At 47.6% G+C, this 19,013-nt stretch overlaps 2 protein-coding genes across 4 annotated transcripts in view; both read right to left on the bottom strand.

Moving 5' to 3' along the window:
- Window positions 1-19,013, bottom strand: part of Sfxn2 (sideroflexin 2) — a 71,332-nt gene that overhangs the window by 15,612 nt on the left and 36,707 nt on the right. The window contains exon 13 of one of the 2 annotated variants that reach the window (XR_004943475.1): window positions 1,600-1,836. The exons of the other annotated variant lie outside the window; for it this stretch is intronic. The gene's annotated coding sequence lies outside the window, so the exon portion shown is untranslated. Of the gene's footprint in view, window positions 1-1,599; window positions 1,837-19,013 lie in introns of those variants that run through there. 2 annotated transcript variants of the gene reach the window in all.
- Wbp1l (WW domain binding protein 1 like) overlaps window positions 1-19,013 on the bottom strand; it is a 66,234-nt gene that overhangs the window by 31,661 nt on the left and 15,560 nt on the right. The window contains exon 1 of one of the 2 annotated variants that reach the window (XM_036171559.1): window positions 8,811-8,995. The exons of the other annotated variant lie outside the window; for it this stretch is intronic. Coding sequence (XP_036027452.1) covers window positions 8,811-8,837 — 27 coding nt within the window. The 5' untranslated portion in view covers window positions 8,838-8,995. Of the gene's footprint in view, window positions 1-8,810; window positions 8,996-19,013 lie in introns of those variants that run through there. 2 annotated transcript variants of the gene reach the window in all.

Genomic DNA, 19,013 nt, shown 5'->3' with positions numbered 1-19,013 from the left:
AATCCCAGCACGGAGGAGAGTGAGGCAGGAGGGTTGTGAGTTCAGAGCCAGCCCTAGCTGCACAGCGAGCGAGCCCTCCTCTCTAAGGCCCATGACAGCCACTCCCTCAGAACAGCAGCAGATTGGTGTCAGGAGTTTCTAGTGTTCTCCATGCCATCACCACTGAGCCCAGAATCAGCCAACAGGGTCTCACATTGCCAAATGTCATGGGTGTCCACTGGTGTTTGTGGTACACACACACACACACACACACACACACACACACACACACAAACACGCTTTGTCTTTTGCGGGGGTTTTGTTCTTGATTTTGCTGTTTGTTTCTGCGACAGGGTTTCTGTGCAGCCCTGGCTGTCCTAGAACTCGCTCTGTAGACCAGAGAACTCAAGAGACCCGCCTGTGTGTGCCACCATCGCACCGAAACTGCCCCTAGTTCTAGAGCGGCGCTCTAGACAAACCACATAACTGAGCTCTATTGGTCTCTTTCCTGATTGGCTTATGGATTCCTGCTCTGTGAACCCCCTAGGACTGAGGTCGGTATCACAAGTGCATCTACTCTAACCCAAACCCATCAGAAAGCTCTGGAGTTGAGGACTGTGGAGCCAAGACGCCCTCGGAACAACACCCCCACCACACACACAACCCCCACTCCACCCCACATTCTTGGTCCCTCACCTGCAGAGAATCTCCCGGATTAAAAGTCTAGAGAACCTCCTGGGGGTTAAAAGCCTAGAGAGCTCATTTCCCAGATGGGTGAGAAATAAGCCCCTGGCTTCCCTGCCATGACAGGTTTACAGAAACCCAGGACAATCTGAGCCTGGCCCAACAATTCAGAACCTCACTCAGAGGTGGCAGGGTGGCTGCACATTCCATGTCTGCTGGAGTCTGCCCCAGCTTATCTCAGACCTTCCTACCACGCTCGGGTCAGATGTCATGAGTATTTGTGGTCGGCGGGTAACCAGGGTTTCCAAACCCTTGACTGAAAACACTAAGAAGTTAGGCACCATCTGAAACGGAGATTGAGACCTTGGGTCACCGTTCAGTGGGAGCTCCTAAATCATGTGTGTTGAGCAAAAAAGCCAGACAATAATAACTACAAAGCCAGAGGGAAGCAGAGCCTTGGGTGGAACACAGTATAGTGGACGCTGTACCACTACTAGGAAAAGAAGCCAGTGTGCCATACTCGAGCCTCCTGCAGAGCAAAGAGCCTTTCCAGGAGGCACACGTGGCCCGTGCGATGCTCTTCTCTTATAGTTGAACAAATGACTTAGAATTAAGTCATTGACCAGGATTTAGTTTTTAATTCACGAATATGCTTTTATTCACTGCTCAGAGCTCCCTGTAATGGACACAGAGAACTGCAAAGGCTACATATAGTTCTTACTCTTACATATTTGTAAGTACAATACATAATACATTTCAATATACTGATATATACATTAATCTACAATGCAATGTATATCACAGAAGAGAACACTGATTAAAGAAACACAGAAATATGGCTTTATTTCTTTTCTTTGAGACAGAGTCTTGCCATACAGCCCAGGTTGGCCTTCAGCTCACTACTCAGTCAAGGCTAATTTCCAACTTCGCATTCTCCTGCCTCAGCTTCCTGGGACCACGTGCCCAGCAGTTGCCTTGAAGGGCTGAATCACTATTTCCAGCAACAGAAGCCTCCTGTGAGGCCCAGGGTTCCAACTCTGGCCCAAGCCAGCAGCTATAGAGGATGCAGTAACAGCGAAGGTGTGTAAACATCTAGGGCTGTGTCAACCCACTTACAGACCAGCAGCAAACAGCAGGAAGTGCAGGGGTGGAGAACTAACCGACCAGTGAAGTCTGCTAAGAAATGAGAAGAAATTTCTGAAAGACGAGGAATTTTACATTTGTTTTGTTTAATATAACCAAATAGGTTTTTGAAATAACTACATTACTGTTTTCATGGACTAAAATTTACCTCTTCAAGGAAAGGGGGTGGATCAAACTTACTTAAGAGCTATCACTGGAGGAAGTGACTGTTGTCTTTGGCTCTGTCCTAGAGAAAAGTCAAAGTCAACGTCAACAGATCCAGTCCTTGTCCACTAGGTCCTATCTTTTCTACCACATTCTCCTCAGCGATGTCACAAAGGACCAGGCACACTCCTCTAGAAACGTGGCCTCTTTCTGCAGAGATGGCTTCCAACATTAACCTAGGCAAGCCGGGAACACAGGCCTCCCCACCTGCCAAGGCAGTTCGGAGCAGGAGTGTCCCCCGGCTGTCCCAAGATTTTTACCATCAGTCCAGATGGGTTCTGGCTCCTACAAACAAGTATCACTTCGATGGCTGCTGCATTTATACCATTCCAAGCTGGAGCTTGCTTAATTTGCCCTGAACCTGGCCAGGCTCAGAGGGGTCAGGGTGACTAGGAGTCAGAGCCTGGTCCTCCACAGAGCAGAGCAGGCAGCAGGACTCCACTAAGCCAGAGAGCAAGGGAGAGGGCCACTAACACGACACTCATCTGTACACTGGAACACAGACCTCTGGATTTTCATTCTCCTTTTGCCAATATGGAGATAAGAAAACCTCTCGATGGGTGGGATCCTAAAGTAATAAACACTATCCCCCAAATAAATGTTGGTTAATATTCAGCAAGCCCAAAGCCAGAGGTTGACAAGTCACCTCTCTTCCTTGTTCCCAGTCAGAAATCTCTCCCTGCAGACTGGCCCAGGAGTCAGCACAGGCTTTTTCGAGCTTCTGTGACCCTCAAGTCACTATTGTTTGGTTTTGTTGTTATGACGCTGGGAACCAAAGCCAGGCAGGTGGTTTGTAATTGCTCTAAGCTATAACCAGGAGGCACGGTCCTCAGCCCTACTTCCACACCTCCAGAGTAACTGGTTCAGCACTCTGCTTGTCTGGTCTATATAGCATCAGACCAAGATGGACATGAAGACCCCAGTCAGTCAACAATGTAAACAGCTGGGCACAATGATGGATGCCTATACAGTCCTATACAGGCAGGAAGATTAAGGGTTCAAGGCCACTCCCATCTCAATTTTTTAAAAAAGGTTACAATAGTCCCTTAGGCCAGGGGTTGGCCTCCAATGTATCTTGTCATGACAAATTTCAACATGGGCAAAAGATTCCAAGAAGATCTGAAGGCTTAATTTTCAGTTGCACTGGAAACTATTTACAGTATTAAAGGACAAGTCTCCCCCCACAACATGATGTAGACAATTTGGGGCACAGTGGGCCTTCCCCACAGAAGTAAGACAGTATTTGAATGTAAATTATTGTCTCCAAGGGTCCAGCCTGTAATCCACTGACTAGAACAACCCTCTACATCTAATAGCACCTACAAGTGCAGTAATTGACACCACTGGACCATGTCTGCATGAGGGTCATCCTGTCATACCTCCGAACTTCTGCACCACCTGTCCCCTTTAAAGTCATGTGACGAAGGTCTGCACCTACTGAGTTTCTCCAATACCCATACACTCATTCTAGCTGAGACTGTGAACCTCTCAGGGGCCAGGAGAGCACTTTCACCTCTTTGTATCTACAATGTGCTCAGAACTATGCTTGCATAATGCTTTTCAGATAAAAAATGCTGATCCCAAGCCTCTTCCAGTATTACCAAGCCAACACTTCCTTGTGTACATTTCTACTCTTGTTTAAGGTATTATGTTTGTACAGCTCATTTAATATTGTAATGGATAATTTAAAAATAGATTAATAATTAGTCATCTATGATAATCATACTCATAGCCATGTTAGTTAAGTCTTCTAGGTATACATAGATATATTTCAGATAGATAGGTAATCTTCAAATACTTCAAAGACCTACAGAATATGACATTTAAAATATTTTTAAAAATTTAGACTTTCTGGACAGTGAGACATGTCTGTTCCTGGCAGCACTGATTTACTTCAGAGAGGAGGATGGGCATCGAAGACACTTCATATGGAGTTTATCTTCACCTTGGCAAAAATAGCCATTTGGGCAAGAAACTGTTCTTGCCTGGACTGCTTGATCAACTGGACATGCAGGACCCATAGGAAAGTGACCACTGTAATTTGCTTGGCAAAATGGTCCTTCAGGTTCCTGCTTCACAGAGGAAACTGCCAGACATTCTACAGACACAGAGAGAAATGACTGAGAGACTCTAAGCCTGTGGGCTGAAGACAGATGCCCCAACTTTACAAAGAAACATTAGGTGACTGTCCAGGCTGCCAGCTGTCTCTGTCTACCCTGCAAGACTCCCGAAAGTTGCTTGCATCCTTCTCCCGGTTCTCAGGTAATATTATATCCTTCTGAGGTCTTTGATGTAGTTGAAGCTAGATAGTTACAATTTTCCTTAGTTATGATAAAAGATAAGTTAGATATAAAACCTTAGACTCACAAATATAAGATATATAGGATACCTTCCTTAATATTGTAACTGTAATTCTTGCTTGATAATTGTTTTGTTATATGTAGTTTTACTATGTTAAAGTTAAAACCTTCCTTTTTCAATTCTTTTTTTTTTTTTTTTTTTTTTTGGTTTTTCGAGATAGGGTTTCTCTGTGTAGCTTTGCGCCTTTCCTGGATCTCGCTCTGTAGACCAGGCTAGCCTCGAACTCACAGAGATCCGCCTGACTCTGCCTCCCCAGTACTGGGATTAAAGGCGTGCACCACCACCGCCCGGCAAAACCTTCCTTTTTGAAAAAAAAAGAAAAAGGGGAAGTGCTGTGGATGATTGATTGGTAAATAAAACACTGACTGGTCAGTAGCCAGGCAGGAAGTATAGGCAGGATTAAGAAAGAGGAGAATTGGGAGAACAGGAAGGCAGGAAGGGACACTGCCAGCTGCCGCCATGACAGTGAGATGTAAGGTACCGGTAAGCCACGAGCCATGTGGCAAAGTATAGATTAATAGAAATGGGCTGAATATAAGAGTAAGAACTAGACAATGGTAGGCCTGAGCTAATGGCCAATCAGTTTAAATAATATAAGCGTCTGTGTATTTATTTTATAAGTGGGCTGTTGGACTAACAGGGCTTGGTGGGGGCTGGAGAGAAGGTCTCCAGCTATACCTCCTACCTCAATCATGAACTAGATATCACTTCGCAGGTTCAGCACCTGCTGCTGCAATATTGTTCTCTGAAAATCAACATTCTACCTTCCTCAAATACATGCTAGATGTTCTCTTCCAGAAAACCTGTTTTCTGATCTTGAGAGACAACAAAGGGATAGTGTGCCTAACTGTGTGCCATGTCTAAAATCTGGTACACGGCAGGATATCCAAGAAGTTTCTACACCCCAGCTCCTCCAAACACTGTATGATCGTTCTCTGGTCAACACTGTAGCTTCCAGGGGCCATCAGCACTGTCCCTTACATTAAAGAATTCATACATCCTGTGGCTCACTTGCTCTTCACAGACACTGAGTCATGTCATTCTTTCTTTCTATCTATCTATCTATCTATCTATCTATCATCTATCTCGACGAAGGGTCCTATTGGTCCCTCCTACTCCATAAAATATACGATATCTGTAAGCCTAGGGGTTGTTTTCACCAGGTAAACTCAATCTCAAGATTCACAGAGGAAGGCAATTTCTCTCCTCATCTACAGGAACAAGCGAAGGCAACCGCCTCACCTGATTCATCTGGAAAACTATTCATCCATCATAAAGGCTCAGACTAGAGACTGTCTCAGGAAAGTCTACCATGTCCACTCACTGGGCTGAGTCAGCAGCTTCGTCACCCTCCTTGACCTTATGCCTGGGCATTCTGTTATAGTCCCAGCATACTGTCTTGTCACAGAGTCTCTCGGGTATAACCAGAAACACCTGGAACAACTTAAGAGAAATACTATTCCTGAGCCCCACAAGAATCTATAAAATCTACATTTGAACAAACCCCACTTCAGGTGACTTTTATAGCATATGAGAACAACTGTACCAGGAATAAGGTCCCTGGAAGAAAAGACCTTGTATCTTCACATCTTTGTGTCAGTAAATAAGAACTTAGCAGACAGGAAGTGCTTGCCCAGAACCCACAGGTTATCACCAAGGAACCTTGAGACAGCTGGCTTTCCAGGGCTCCAATGCAGGACTGACAGGCACAGAAATGCTAGAAATAACAAGGCTACATAATCTCCAAAATTCTGCAGACAGAGGCTGACCTGCAGAACTGAGGGTGGTAAGGGCCCTTCAGAAGCTCTGGGGTCTAGCCGTTTGCCCAGGAAACTGTTCAGAAGCCAGTCTAGAAAACTGGTGCTGGTCATTTAGGATGCTCTGAGGGGTTTAATTCAATGCTACTCACCACCTCATTCTCTCAGCTGAGTTGGGGTTCTGAGACACAGGCCTTCTTCACCTTCTGGCCACCCCACTATATAAGACAAAGGTATCTTAGTAAAGTAAGAAATGGCCATTGGGTGGTGGTGGTGCACACCTTTAATCCCTGCTCAATAGATCTTACCATGTTTGCAGGTTAAAGGCAACTTTTCTTAGGGAAGAGTAAAAGGGCCACAACAGGGATGTCACTGTGCCAACCGCATCAGAGGGCCACAAAGGGATGTCACTGTGCCAACCGCATCAGAGAACCACACAAGGACTGTCACTGTACCAACCGCATCAGAGGGCCACAAAGGGATGTCACTGTACCAACCGCATCAGAGGGCCACAACAGGGTTGTCACTGTGCCAACCACATCAGAGAACCACACAGGGACTGTCACTGTACCAACCACATCAGAGGACCACAAAGGGATGTCAGTGTACCAACTACATCAGAGGGCCACAACAGGGTTGTCACTGTGCCAACTGCATCAGAGGGCCACAACAGGGTTGTCACTGTGCCAACTGCATCAGAGGACCACAAAGGGATGTCACTGTGCCAACTGCATCAGAGGGCCACAACAGAGTTGTCACTGTACCAACTGCATCAGAGGGCCACAAAGGGATGTCACTGTGCCAACTGCATCAGAGGGCCACAAAGGGATGTCACTGTACCAACTGCATCAGAGGGCCACAAAGGGATGTCACTGTGCCAACTGCATCAGAGGGCCACAAAGGGATGTCACTGTACCAAGTGCATCAGAGGACCACAAAGGGATGTCACTGTGCCAACTGCATCAGAGGGCCACAAAGGGATGTCACTATACCAAGTGCATCAGAGGGCCACAAAGGGATGTCACTGTACCAACTGCATCAGAGGGCCACAACAGGGTTGTCACTGTGCCAACCGCATCAGAGGGCCACAAAGGGATGTCACTGTACCAACTGCATCAGAGGGCCACAAAGGGATGTCACTGTAACAACCGCATCAGAGGGCCACAAAGGGATGTCATTGTGCCAACTGCATCAGAGGGCTGTTCTGAAGCTGACGAGGGCAGTGACAGAAGGCTTCAGATATTTTTCCCAAACCCACTTTTTTTTTTTTTAAATTCTATGTGTTTTTCACATCATGCATCTTGATCTCATTCATTCCCCATCCCTTGCATCTACCCTCCACCCCTGCACCCCCTCCCCGAATAAAACAAAATTCAGGAGAAAAAAAGGAAGAAAATAAAATGAGAAAAAAATTTTAAAAGGGAAGGTATTAAAAATCTCATCACAGAAGCTGCATTGTGACCCAACAAGTCACAGCATACACTGGTCTGGTGTTAGGCCCCTGGTCTCCACTACACGTTTGATGCTGGGCCCCCACTAGGACTCCTCCTGGACATTCTGCTGCTATCCTGTGTCCAAACCCACTTTTAAAGAACTCCAGGAGCTGGGCGGTGGTGGCACACGACTTTAATCCCAGCACTTGGGAGGCAGAGCCAGGTGGATCTCTGTGAGTTCGAGGCCAGCCTGGTCTACAGAGTAAGCTCCAGGACAAGCTCCAAAACCACACAGAGAAACTTTGTCTCGGAAAAAACAAACAAACAAACAAACAAACAAAAAAAAAGGAAGGAAAGAAAAAGAGAGAGAGAGAGAGAGAGAGAGAACTTCAGGCAACTCCTGGGAATCCGCTCACCTTGCCCTCTGCTCAGAGAGTAACCAGCTGGCCCTCAAGGCTCCCCTCTGGACCCGAGGTCTGAGCTCACCAGTGGCTTTGCTTCCCCAGGGAACAAGCTGCAGAGGGTGTGTGTGCCTGTCCTCACCCCTCCTGTAGCCCTGCTGCTGGGTACAGTTACACATTCCGATACAGACATGCCTCTCAGATCAGGGAGGGGACGGGGGTGTCTGGCTCTCAGAGCCCCTGGAACAAACACCTGGAGCAGTATCTACGCTCAGGGACAGCAGCTGGTCCCTTGTTACTGTTTTCTCATTCCACACTGGGCTGCCTGCAGGAATTGAGCCCCCCCCCCCCCAAACTGGCCACAGAGCAATCAAGCCTCTACCACAGGAGTCTGTTTGCCTCAGCAGGACCAAAACAACCAATTCCAATCCCACCCCCGTCAAGTGTCCAGGATATCCCTCAGCCACACAGCCGCCCCTCCCCCAGTCCCTTCAGAACCGGTGGACTGGGAAGAAATCTCTCTTACCTCATCAAATCAAAATGGAGAAGGAAGAAAAGAGGGTTAGCAAGACCCTCACTTCGCCTCACCCCTCTACAGTTTCCTCCTCCATAACGCTTCACAGGTGGCTTTGTGGCTACTACTGGAAAATCAGAAATGGACAGCCCTGGGGTCACCTCAGGGACACTGGGGATTAAGAATATGAAGGCTGGAAAGGTCTGTGTGGGAGCTAGCCTGTCAGGACTGAGACACTTTCTAAAATACGCCCTCTGCTCAACCCAAGAGAACAGTGACACCTTCCTCCCGTCCGCAGCCGCGATCAATGATCCGCGGAGAACCAGTTAATTACCTGTCTAAGCCCCCAAAGGAAAGGCATCCTGCAGGAGCATCGTCCACTAACGTTAACAACACAGGGCTCGCACTCAGAAGTTAAGGTCTTGGAGGAAGCATGGCCCGCGGTGGCTGGGGCGCTCTCCGGTCTTCCAGAGCAAAGAAGAGAAAGTAAACAGAGTCCCGGGACTCAGCAGACCGCCTGCTCTCCTCACTACTGCTCCCCCTGGCCCCGACCCACCCCCACCTTCTCGTGACATATCTCAGACGCAGCACAGCCCAAGCGTCTGCCAAGGGGGAAATGACATCAGTTCAGGCACAGCAGAACAACTTCAGACAGCTGCTGAGGAATCCTCAGGATGTGCCGTAAGCGGGTGGTGATACCAGGACCAGCGGGGCCTGCTAGTTCCCCAGCTCTGACTCCTCGGCTCTGACCGCGCTCCCGGCCGATAAATCTAGTCTAGGGAACTAAAGAGAGCTGCGCTTCTCTGCATAAGGTGTTGTTTCTCCTCGGGAAAGAAATTCAAGCCTGGTTACTGTCCTTTCGCGGAAACTTCCACCCCCACCTCCATCTTCAGTGGCTTCGCTCAATAAACAACAGCATGTTTAGCAGCTGTCCCCACCCTCTCTGGGAAGAGGCAAAGGCAGAGGGGGCCTCCAGAGGCATCTCTCCCAGCGTAGGTAGTCGCTGGCTGCTGTCTTGGGCCCCCTGCTGAACAGGGGAGTTTATATTTCATAAACAAACTGGGTGTGTCCAGGTGCCAACCTCTTTCCTCACTTGTCTTACAAAGGGTACAACAAGTCCCACCACACCCTCCAAGTTGCCAGTAATGCACATTAGCTATATTTAAACCAATTCTTGGTTCAGAAAAGCTTACTCCCTTAGATTTGCTGTGCTTTCTTTTGGAAAATCAACCAGCCAGCTTTGCCCAAGAAACAAAGACACTGGGGGTCAGCGTCCTGATCTGACCTTTCCTGGTCGGTGAGGCAAGCCAACTCTCAACCTGAACAGTAGCATGTGGGAGCGCTCCCCAGACCTGAATCCTACACCAAAAACATCGAGAGCACACGGTCCAGATTCGGGTGTGGATTTGCAGAAATAACTCTATTGGGTGTTTGGGTGTGATGAGGGCTCACCCACCGCGCCACACCACACCCCCAGCTCAGAAATGACTCTACAGTTTTCAAAGGGAACTTTGAAGTTCAAAGCCACTTTTTAGTAACTTAGACTGCAAATCAATTACATTTCCTTCAACTCGAGAGTTCATATAGTTCACCTCTGTCAATCTTCTGCAATACTTTTCCCAGTGATATTTACTGAAGGGCCTCCAAGACAGTGCCACTCTGCTGGGCATGACTCATGTAAGCCAAAGAGATTTCTGCAAATTACCATCTCGAAACCCCACCTAGGACAAGAAATTAGCAATGCCCAGCACCGAGCGCAGTGAGGTGCCACACGTGCTGCCCGGTCATTAGTCCAACCAGACACAGTGTGCTCGCTGCCTGCATCACAACTAATGGTCAAGGTCACAACGACTTTTCTGACAAGCAAATGAATATGCCAAGCAGGCTGCGCCATTATGTGAGGCTCACGTAAGAACAAACCCTAACCTCACTGCTATAAGAAAAGAAGAAAAAGCTGATGTACACAGTGGTGGCCTCTCTGGGTGTCTGGAGCCCAGAGAGCCATTTTGGGGCAAATAATGTATTCTCAAGACACACTTTAGTCTATCCCATGCCCTCCCACACAAGCTAAACTGCCAGAGAGATGAGACTGCACATCAAGGCTTGGCAGTCAGGACAACCAGGGAGACAGCTTCCGACCCCGTCCCCTCATGTCTTCAGTTTTGGCAACCCCTAGGAACCAGAAAACATGTGAGACACAATTTAACTTTGGCAAGCCAACTGGCGAAAATAAGTCGAGTCTCTCCTGGACAACTGTAGTGTGTACCGACCTAACAAGACAGACAGGCACCTGCGGTTCTTGGGAAAGAGTGCTATGATATGAATGACCCTGTTTAGCTATCCCATGCCCACTGACCACCCACAATGCCAGGCACTGTTCTCAGTGCCAGGGACACCACCACTAAATAACTCCCACACTGTGCTTTGATGGGTTACAGAATTATTCTGTATTTTTGTTTGTTTGTTTGATGGGAGAGGAGGGTTGAGACAGGATATCACGTAACCCAAGCTGGCTTTGAACTCACTATTTAGTCAAGGGTATTCTGATCCTCCTGCCTCTACCTCCCAAGTGCTGCAGGCTTGAGCCATCATTCCTTGCCACATTTCTTTGCCCCCCACCCCCACTTTTGAGACAGGGTCTCAGATAGCCCATACTGGCCACAAACTCACTCACCTCCGATCGTCCTATCTCTACCTTCCTGGTTCTAGGATTAGAAGAGTGTACCACCACACCTGGATAATGTGGGGGTAGGGACAGAACCTGAGAACCAGGCAAGCTCTCTACCAACTGAGCTACATGCCGACCCCTGCATTCCTAAACAATAGTCATCAATGGCGATTTGGGAAGAAGTAAAAACTTCAACAGTGTCATATCGCAGACTGACGTCCTCCTCACCAATCATCCCTCTGTGGTCGCTACTCCAGACAGGGCTTCTCATCGGCGGTTGTCTGGGTTCGTCTTCATAAAGATTATACATTTCTGAGCACAAGGCAGCATGTCAGCCAGAAGCATCATCGCTAGAACAGCACCAAACGCTCTGAAAAAAAATGCTGACAACTTTTCACACTAACCTACTTCTTGCCTGTTGGCGATTAACATTCCTTAAGCAATGAGATCGGGGGTGAGGGCAGAAAAGAAGCGGGGCTGGCTAATTCAGGCAGTCTCGGGAAGATGAGCTCCCCTTATGCCAGGCCCTAGAAATATCACCACAACCCAGTCAGCTGGGACTGAAGAAACAAGAGGGTCACTGCCACCAGCTGGGAGGTGGGGCTGGGAGTCTTTCATCGCAAGTGATCCAGGCTCAGACTGGATGAGCCAAAAATAAAGTCCTCCTTCAAGCAATCTTCGTCATCTTCCTGTCAATGTAGAATTAAATTAAATGCTGAATTTACCAACTTAAAAAAGGAAGTCACATTAAACTAGAATTAAGCAGGATTACATCGTCAAAATACTGAAAGTTAACCACTGCTTAGCACCCGGAGCAGCCTCTGGGGCATCCTCCTGTTGACTCAGTCCCCTCTCTCTCCTGGAGAACCCCCACGACAGCACTGCCAGAAAACGTCACCCTTTGGGTCCTGCTTAACTTCCTATTTTAAGACATACTGCGACAGCACATATATTCATAGACTTCATTCTTTTATGCAGTCCGTTTAACATCTGCAACTTTACACTCCTGGAGTAGGAACAGAGAGCTGGTTATTTGTTCAACCACAAGCCAAACTCTGAAACTCCACCTCACCAACACCTCAGCCCCACAACCCCATGATGTAATGTGACTATCCCTATTCAGTGGCAGAAGCTGGGGCATGTGGCATTCGGCTAGCAGTGGGAGAGCCAGACTTAGCAAAGGCTCTGGGTTCAAGGGTTCTTTATGATATAAGAGTCAAGACGCCAGAAGACCACAAGGGGAGGGGAATTAATCCAATAAGCAGATGTGCGTACAGACAGCCTGGTGGTGGATTCCTTTAGAAGACTCACAAGGAGCGGACAGTGGTGTGAGCAATGACGAATCAGGGCCTCAGCACCCAATTTGGCAAACTTGAGTTCTACAAGATAAATGACTGGGAAGGTCCTAGGGTTCTCATTTGCTCTCGAGATGTAACAGGGCCCATATAGGGACAGAGCTGGAGACATTCCTGGGCCTTGGCTCTCTTCATTATGGAACTGTCCCTGCTCCCAGGTCTTGTGACCCACTGAGGTTAGACAGGAGAGCTGAGGCTTGGAGGTGTCTACTTTGCAGTCAAGGAGTGTAAAACAAGAATGGTGTTGTCAGAAAGGGACCCCTGCCAGGCTTCTGGAGTGGCAGGTGCTCTGTGGGCCCAAGGCAGCCTCGTTTCCAGGAGCATAGGAAGCAAAGATCATCTAAGATTTTTGTCTTTCTTGGGTTTGGGCACAAACCCATTGATTTGTTTGAAGGAAAAAAGTACCACAGAGGGCTGGAGAGATGGTTCAGTGGTTAAGAGCACTGGCTGCTCTCCCAGAGGACCCACGTTCAGTTCCCAGCACCCACATCAAACAGTTTACAACTGTCTGTAACTCCAGCCCCAGGGTATCAGGTACCTCTGAGGGGACTACACTCATATATACCCTCCCATATACATACAATTAAAAATAAAACTAAATCTTTGACATGGCTATGGAAAAGTTGAGTATTATTTTTTAAAAGTACCACAGTAAAAGCTAAGGGGGCGAAAGAAAGACATCTTTGTGTGATAAAGCCATGTATCAACAAAATGATCCTGAAGTAATTATGGTGGAGAATGCATGGGTCAGATCCCAACCCCAGACAAATATGCACAGATTGCTGCCAAGCAGCAGTACAGAGATTGCTCAGCTGCCAGGAAGCAAGAATCCTGGCTTATCTGTGTCCGGGAGCTGGACAAGGGCAGGCGCGTAGCAGGCCTGCTGAGGCAAGAACAGTAGACTTCGCACACGGAGTTCTGTGAGTCACTCAGCTTGTTCCTTCCACAAAGCATCCTGAAAAGCCCACGATTACTCTCCTTTGGGGCTTTTCAGGGAAGATGGCTGGGGAAACAGTCCTTAGCTGCAGTATGTGGGCACTTGTTCCACATCAAATGCTATTCAGAAAAAGGAAGATTCCAGCAGACAGAGAGCTGCTCTGTCCCAGACAGAAAAACCCAAGCTTTAGTGAAGAGAACGCACGCAAGGATATACACTCACAAGAGATGGAACCGGCATTTCACCCGGGCATGTGGCTCCAAAATGGTTTTGACACACACAGAAATAGTATTTTGATATTAATTATAATTGTTGCCCAGCCTCATTTGTGATCTTGTATTCCTGGTTGCCTCCAGCCACCTGGAGGAACTGTGGTGGTGAAGTTAGTCTAGTCCTGGGGTTGATATTTTTAGTGTATGTGCTGCCAAGGCAAGCACAACATTTAGCTACCCAGCGTGGGACAAACACAAGCACCCACTGAAACACACCGGCTAATAAATAAAAGGCCTGGGGATAAAGATCAACCCAAGAGCTACTGAGGGACAGAATGGCAGAAAAACACAAATTGGGTTTGTGTGGGGAAAGTGAGCACGATGTGCAGAGCAAGTATGACAGACACATGGAGCATGTAAGAAAGGAAGAGGGACAGATCAAAGCATGGTGCGCACACTTGTAATCCCAGTACTTGGGAGGCAGAGGCAGGAGGATTACCACAAGTATGGGGTCAGTCTGGGATATATAGTGAGGTCTAAGCCAGCGAGGACTGCCTCAAACAAAAACAAAAACAAAGCCAGGAAAAAAAAAAAAAAGCAAAGATCAGTTAGCGACAGCGGGTTGGAAGCTGACACACACATGTCTGGAATCCCTTCAAGCAGGACATTTTTCCGCGTGGGAAACATGACAGAAGCTCCAGGAACCTCATTCCACTGGGTATCCAAGGCACGTGGTTCACTGTTTTGATTATATTGATCGCTTCAATATGACCTTAGGGCTTTGCTCTAAGTGCAGGGGTTAGAGAAGATAAAGATACATCGATGGTTCCCGGTGGACAGTCAGTTGATTTTGGGTTTTGAGATAGGGTCTTGTGGTGATATTTGTACTGAAATGTGATATTATTTGTATGTTAATAAAGTTGCCTTGGGGTCAGAGCAAGCCACAGCAGAAGCTGGGTGGTGGTGGTGCACGCCTTTAATCCCAGCACTTGGGTGGCATAGCTAGGCGGATCTCTATGTGTTCAAGGATACAGCCAGCATGGTGACACACACCTTTAATCTCAATACCAACCATAGAAAACCTGGAGGTCTGTACAGACAGGCAGTGACAAGGAGGTCATGTGGCTGGGTTTATAACCAATGAGAGAATGCAGAACAGAGAGTCTATAAAAAAGACAGGACACAGGAAGTAGGCCTCTGGTGGAGAGGAAAGACAGAGAAGCAGTGAAGGGTAAGGTTTTCAGCTCTCAGCTATTGCTCTGACCTCTTGGCTATTATTAACTCTGTATTTGGCTCTGTGTTTCTTATTTAACAAGATGGTTACATCTACAGGGTCTCACTTCATAGCCCAGCTGACCTGGATTCACTACAGAGCTCAGGATACCCTTCAATGATCCTGCTGCCTCAGCCTCCCCTAATGCTGCGATGAGAGCATGGGCCACCAGCCTGGCTTCAGTGTTTGAAGGGGAAGAGAAGTCAATTTGCAGGAGCCAAAACTCACTGCCGACGGCACCACTTCTGCTACCCACCAAGCAAATCCTCCTAGAGTGGGATGATCCCTCCACAGAGGAGCATCTGCCATGCTGCCTCCAGAGCGTGTGGAGCTCAGTGACATGAGGCATCACTGATGATGGACAGACTCTCCCAGGAGCTGCAACTTGAACTTCATGAAGGACAGCAAAGTCAGGTTTTGTGCCAAAACGTGGGTGTTTTTCCTTGTAAACAATTCAAGTCTAACCAGGGAAGCAAGCATGGAAATCAGCAAGCTGTCTGAGGACATTTTTCACATCTCCTAAACCATACTGAAATAAAAGGCCCTGGGGGCTGGGCAGTGGTGGTACATACCTTTAATCCCAGCACTTGGGAGGCAAAGGCAGGGAGATCTCTGTGAGTTCGAGGCCAGCCTGGGCTACAGAGTGAGTTCCAGGAAAGGCTCCAAAGCTACACAGAGAAACCCTGTCTCAAAAACCCAAATAAATAAATAAGTAAATAAAAGGACTAGGGATGTAACTTGCTGTGGGATGTCTTTCTGTATGCTGTGAATATGTGTCGCTATGATTGGTTAATAAAGAACCTGCTCTGGCCTATGGCAAGTCAGGTCATAGCCAGGCAGGAAATCTAGGAGAGAGAGAGTGGAAAGAGATAGCTGGGGAGTCTGGAGAGAGACACCAGCAGCCACTGAAGGAGAAGCAAGATGCAGCAGTGGCGCATGCCTTTAATCCCAGCAATTAGGAGGCAGAGGCAGGTGGATCTCTGTGAATTCCAGGCCAGCCTGGTTTACAGAGCGAGACCCAGGACAGGCACCAAAACTACACAGAGAAACCCTGTCTCGAAAAAACAAAAAAGAAAAAAAGAAAGAAATGGGTTAAGTTATAAGAACTAGCTAGCAAGAAGCCATCAGCTCTGACTCCAGCACTGAAGGAAATAATAAGAGGATTGTAATGTAACGGAGATGAGAGGGGCAGGGTCACATCAACCACATGACTCACACCCAGATGGGTTTCCTGGGCTCCACCAAGGCTGACTTCTTTGTTTTTATGTAAACTCTGAGCAAGATAAAAATAATGTCCAGGCAATGGTGGTGGTGCACTGTCTTTGATCCCAGCACTTGGGAGGCAGAGGCAAGTGGAACTCTGTGAGTTCGAGGCCAGCCTGGTCTACAAGGGGAGTTTGAGGCCAGCCAAGGCTACACAGAGAAACCTTGTCTTGAAAATCAAAAATGATGATGATGATGCCACCATTCACTCCTTGGTGGGCATAAAACCACCACGATGGCTGACCCACAGAAAGGCTTACAGCATTTCAACCTGAAGCAGCCTGGGAGGTCGATCCCATGTCTGGAGAAAGCACCCTGGTGGTATTCCACTGTCCTGTGACTCTTCACAACTGCTCTTCCAGCTCCTCCCTCCCAGACTAGCTCCTCCTCTAAGGTCTAAGTGATTTGGGGGCAAATGTGCTCTTTTTAGGTTTTTGATCAAGTTTCATTTAACCTAGGTTTGGTGAGGATCTTTGTCTCAACAAAATAAGGTAGGGAGAGCAACTGAGGGGGACACCCAAGCTCAACCTGTGGTATCTACACGCACATACACACAAGTGCACGGGCACACCCCACACACATACATACATATATACAAGTGCACGGGCACACCCCACACATATACATATATACACAAAAGTGCACAGGCACACCCCACACATATACATATATACCACAAGTGCTCGGGCACACCCCCCCACACACATATATACAAGTGCACGGGCATACCCCACACATATACATCCATATATACAAGTGCACGGGCACACCCCACATACATACATACATCCATATATACAAGTGCATGGGCACACACCCCCATATACGTATATACCACAAGTACACGGGCACACCCCACACACACATATACCACAAGTGCACGGACACACACCTCACACACACATACACCACAAGTGCATGGGCACACACCCCACACACATACATATACCACAAGTGCACGGGCACACCACACACATACATATATACCACACACAGGAAGAAAAGGAAGGATGGATGGGTGGGAGGAAATCCCTAAACATGAGTGCTGGTAAAATTTTCCTGGCCATCAGAACCCAACAAACCTCTACCCGATCAAAAGAGTAACTGAAGCTGAGCCAGGGTTCAGGAAGTTTGATAAAGGGGTTGGAAAACCTTCTGTGTGGAACTATTTATTGTTATTATTATTTGTTTTTTGAGAGAGTCCCATGTAGCCCAGGCTGGCCTCAAACTTGCTACTTGCAGAGGACGGCCTTTATTTCCAGTCCCCCCGGCTGCCACCTCCCAGGTGCTGGATTACAGACCTATACCCTGCATGGCCTGGTTACTCAGATCTGTAAATTTCACTTCTCAGCTGAGGAATTACAAGTGTTTAAACCACCTCAGAGGCAAAACCCCCTTTCTCACTGTGGTACTAGGGCAGGGCTAACTTCCTCACATGTTTCTTCATCATGGGAAAGAGGGTGGAGCTACTTGGTCTGTCCTAGTCCAGAAAAGATCAGCAACACCTGGAGGTGACCTTTTAACATAAAGGATGGTGAAATTCAACAGGGTCAACTGGGAAGCACAGCTGAAGATACCATGCTGTCCCTCCATTCCTGGATCTGACATAAATGATCTGTTACACACTCCTTCTTGCAAAGGATGCTCAGCTCTTATGTCACGTGATGCCCAACCACAGTAACATCTAACCCTGTAACTCACTTCAAAAATCCCTAGCCAGGTTTTGGTGTAGCATGCCTTTAATCCCAGCACTCGGGAGGCAGAGGCAAGCGGATCTCTGTGAGTTTGAGGCCAGCCTGGTTTACAGAGTGAGTTCCAGGAAAGGTGCAAAGCTACACAGAGAAAAACAAAACAAAACAAAAACAAACAAACAAACAAAAAAATCCCTTTATCTGGGGTCCAGATCATGAAAGGAGCAGGAGAGTCAGCCAGGCTTTCCTCCCAAAGCTTAGGGGAGAATGCTCAAGGTGTCTTTTTGTCTTAATGTGTCTATTTTGTCTGCGTGGACACATGTGCCCACCGAGTCTAGAAGACAGCATCAGAGTCCCTGGAACAGGAATTACAGAGAGTTGTGAGCCACCATGTGGGTGCTGGAATATGAACCCAGCTCCTCTCCAAGAGCAACAAGTGCTCTTAACCATTGAGACATATCTCTAGCTCTGAACTTCATCCTTTTGACAAGAAGTGCCTGGCACACAAATTGCTACTGATACTCTGGGTGAAGTATGGAAGGGTGGTGTGGTCCAAATCAATGGTGGGAACAACAAATAAGCTCTTGCCATGAAGCAGGGCGTCTTGAGCCAGCCAAGTGCACCTGTGGTTGAGGAAGGACCATTCCACAGGGAACTGGAGACAGAAAGCAGGAATCTAGAGACTCACTATGAAGGCCACTCTGAGTGTTCTCAACTTGATTAGGGGAAATGGGTGTCCTAAACTGACAGATATTACCAAGTCCTGTCATCTGAGACCCAAAAGAGCTAGCAGAATCTGAAAACTGTTTTACCCTCTCTAAGAATGATGATATCGACAGGCGGTGGTGTCGTCGTCAAATGTCTTCAATCCCTGCACTCTGGACGCAGAGGCAGGCGGGTCTCTGTAAGTTTGAGGCCAGCCTGGTCTACAAAGTGAGTTCCAGGCAGCTAGAACTGTTACACAGAGAAACCCTGTGTGGGGAAAGAAAGAAGAAGAAGAAAAAAAAAAGAATGATAGTATCAGGCTGGGTGGTGGCATCATCAAATGTCTTTAATCACAGCACTCCAGAGGCAGAGGCAAGCAGATCTCTGTGAGTTCAAGGCCAGCCTAGTCTACAGAGTGAGTTCCAGGACAGGT

Source organism: Onychomys torridus, chromosome 1, assembly GCF_903995425.1.
Source record: "Onychomys torridus chromosome 1, mOncTor1.1, whole genome shotgun sequence".
In the NCBI taxonomy this organism is placed as follows: Eukaryota; Metazoa; Chordata; class Mammalia; order Rodentia; family Cricetidae; genus Onychomys; species Onychomys torridus.
Note: the sequence above shows the minus strand (reverse complement) of the source record. Positions and strands in the feature narration are given on the sequence as shown.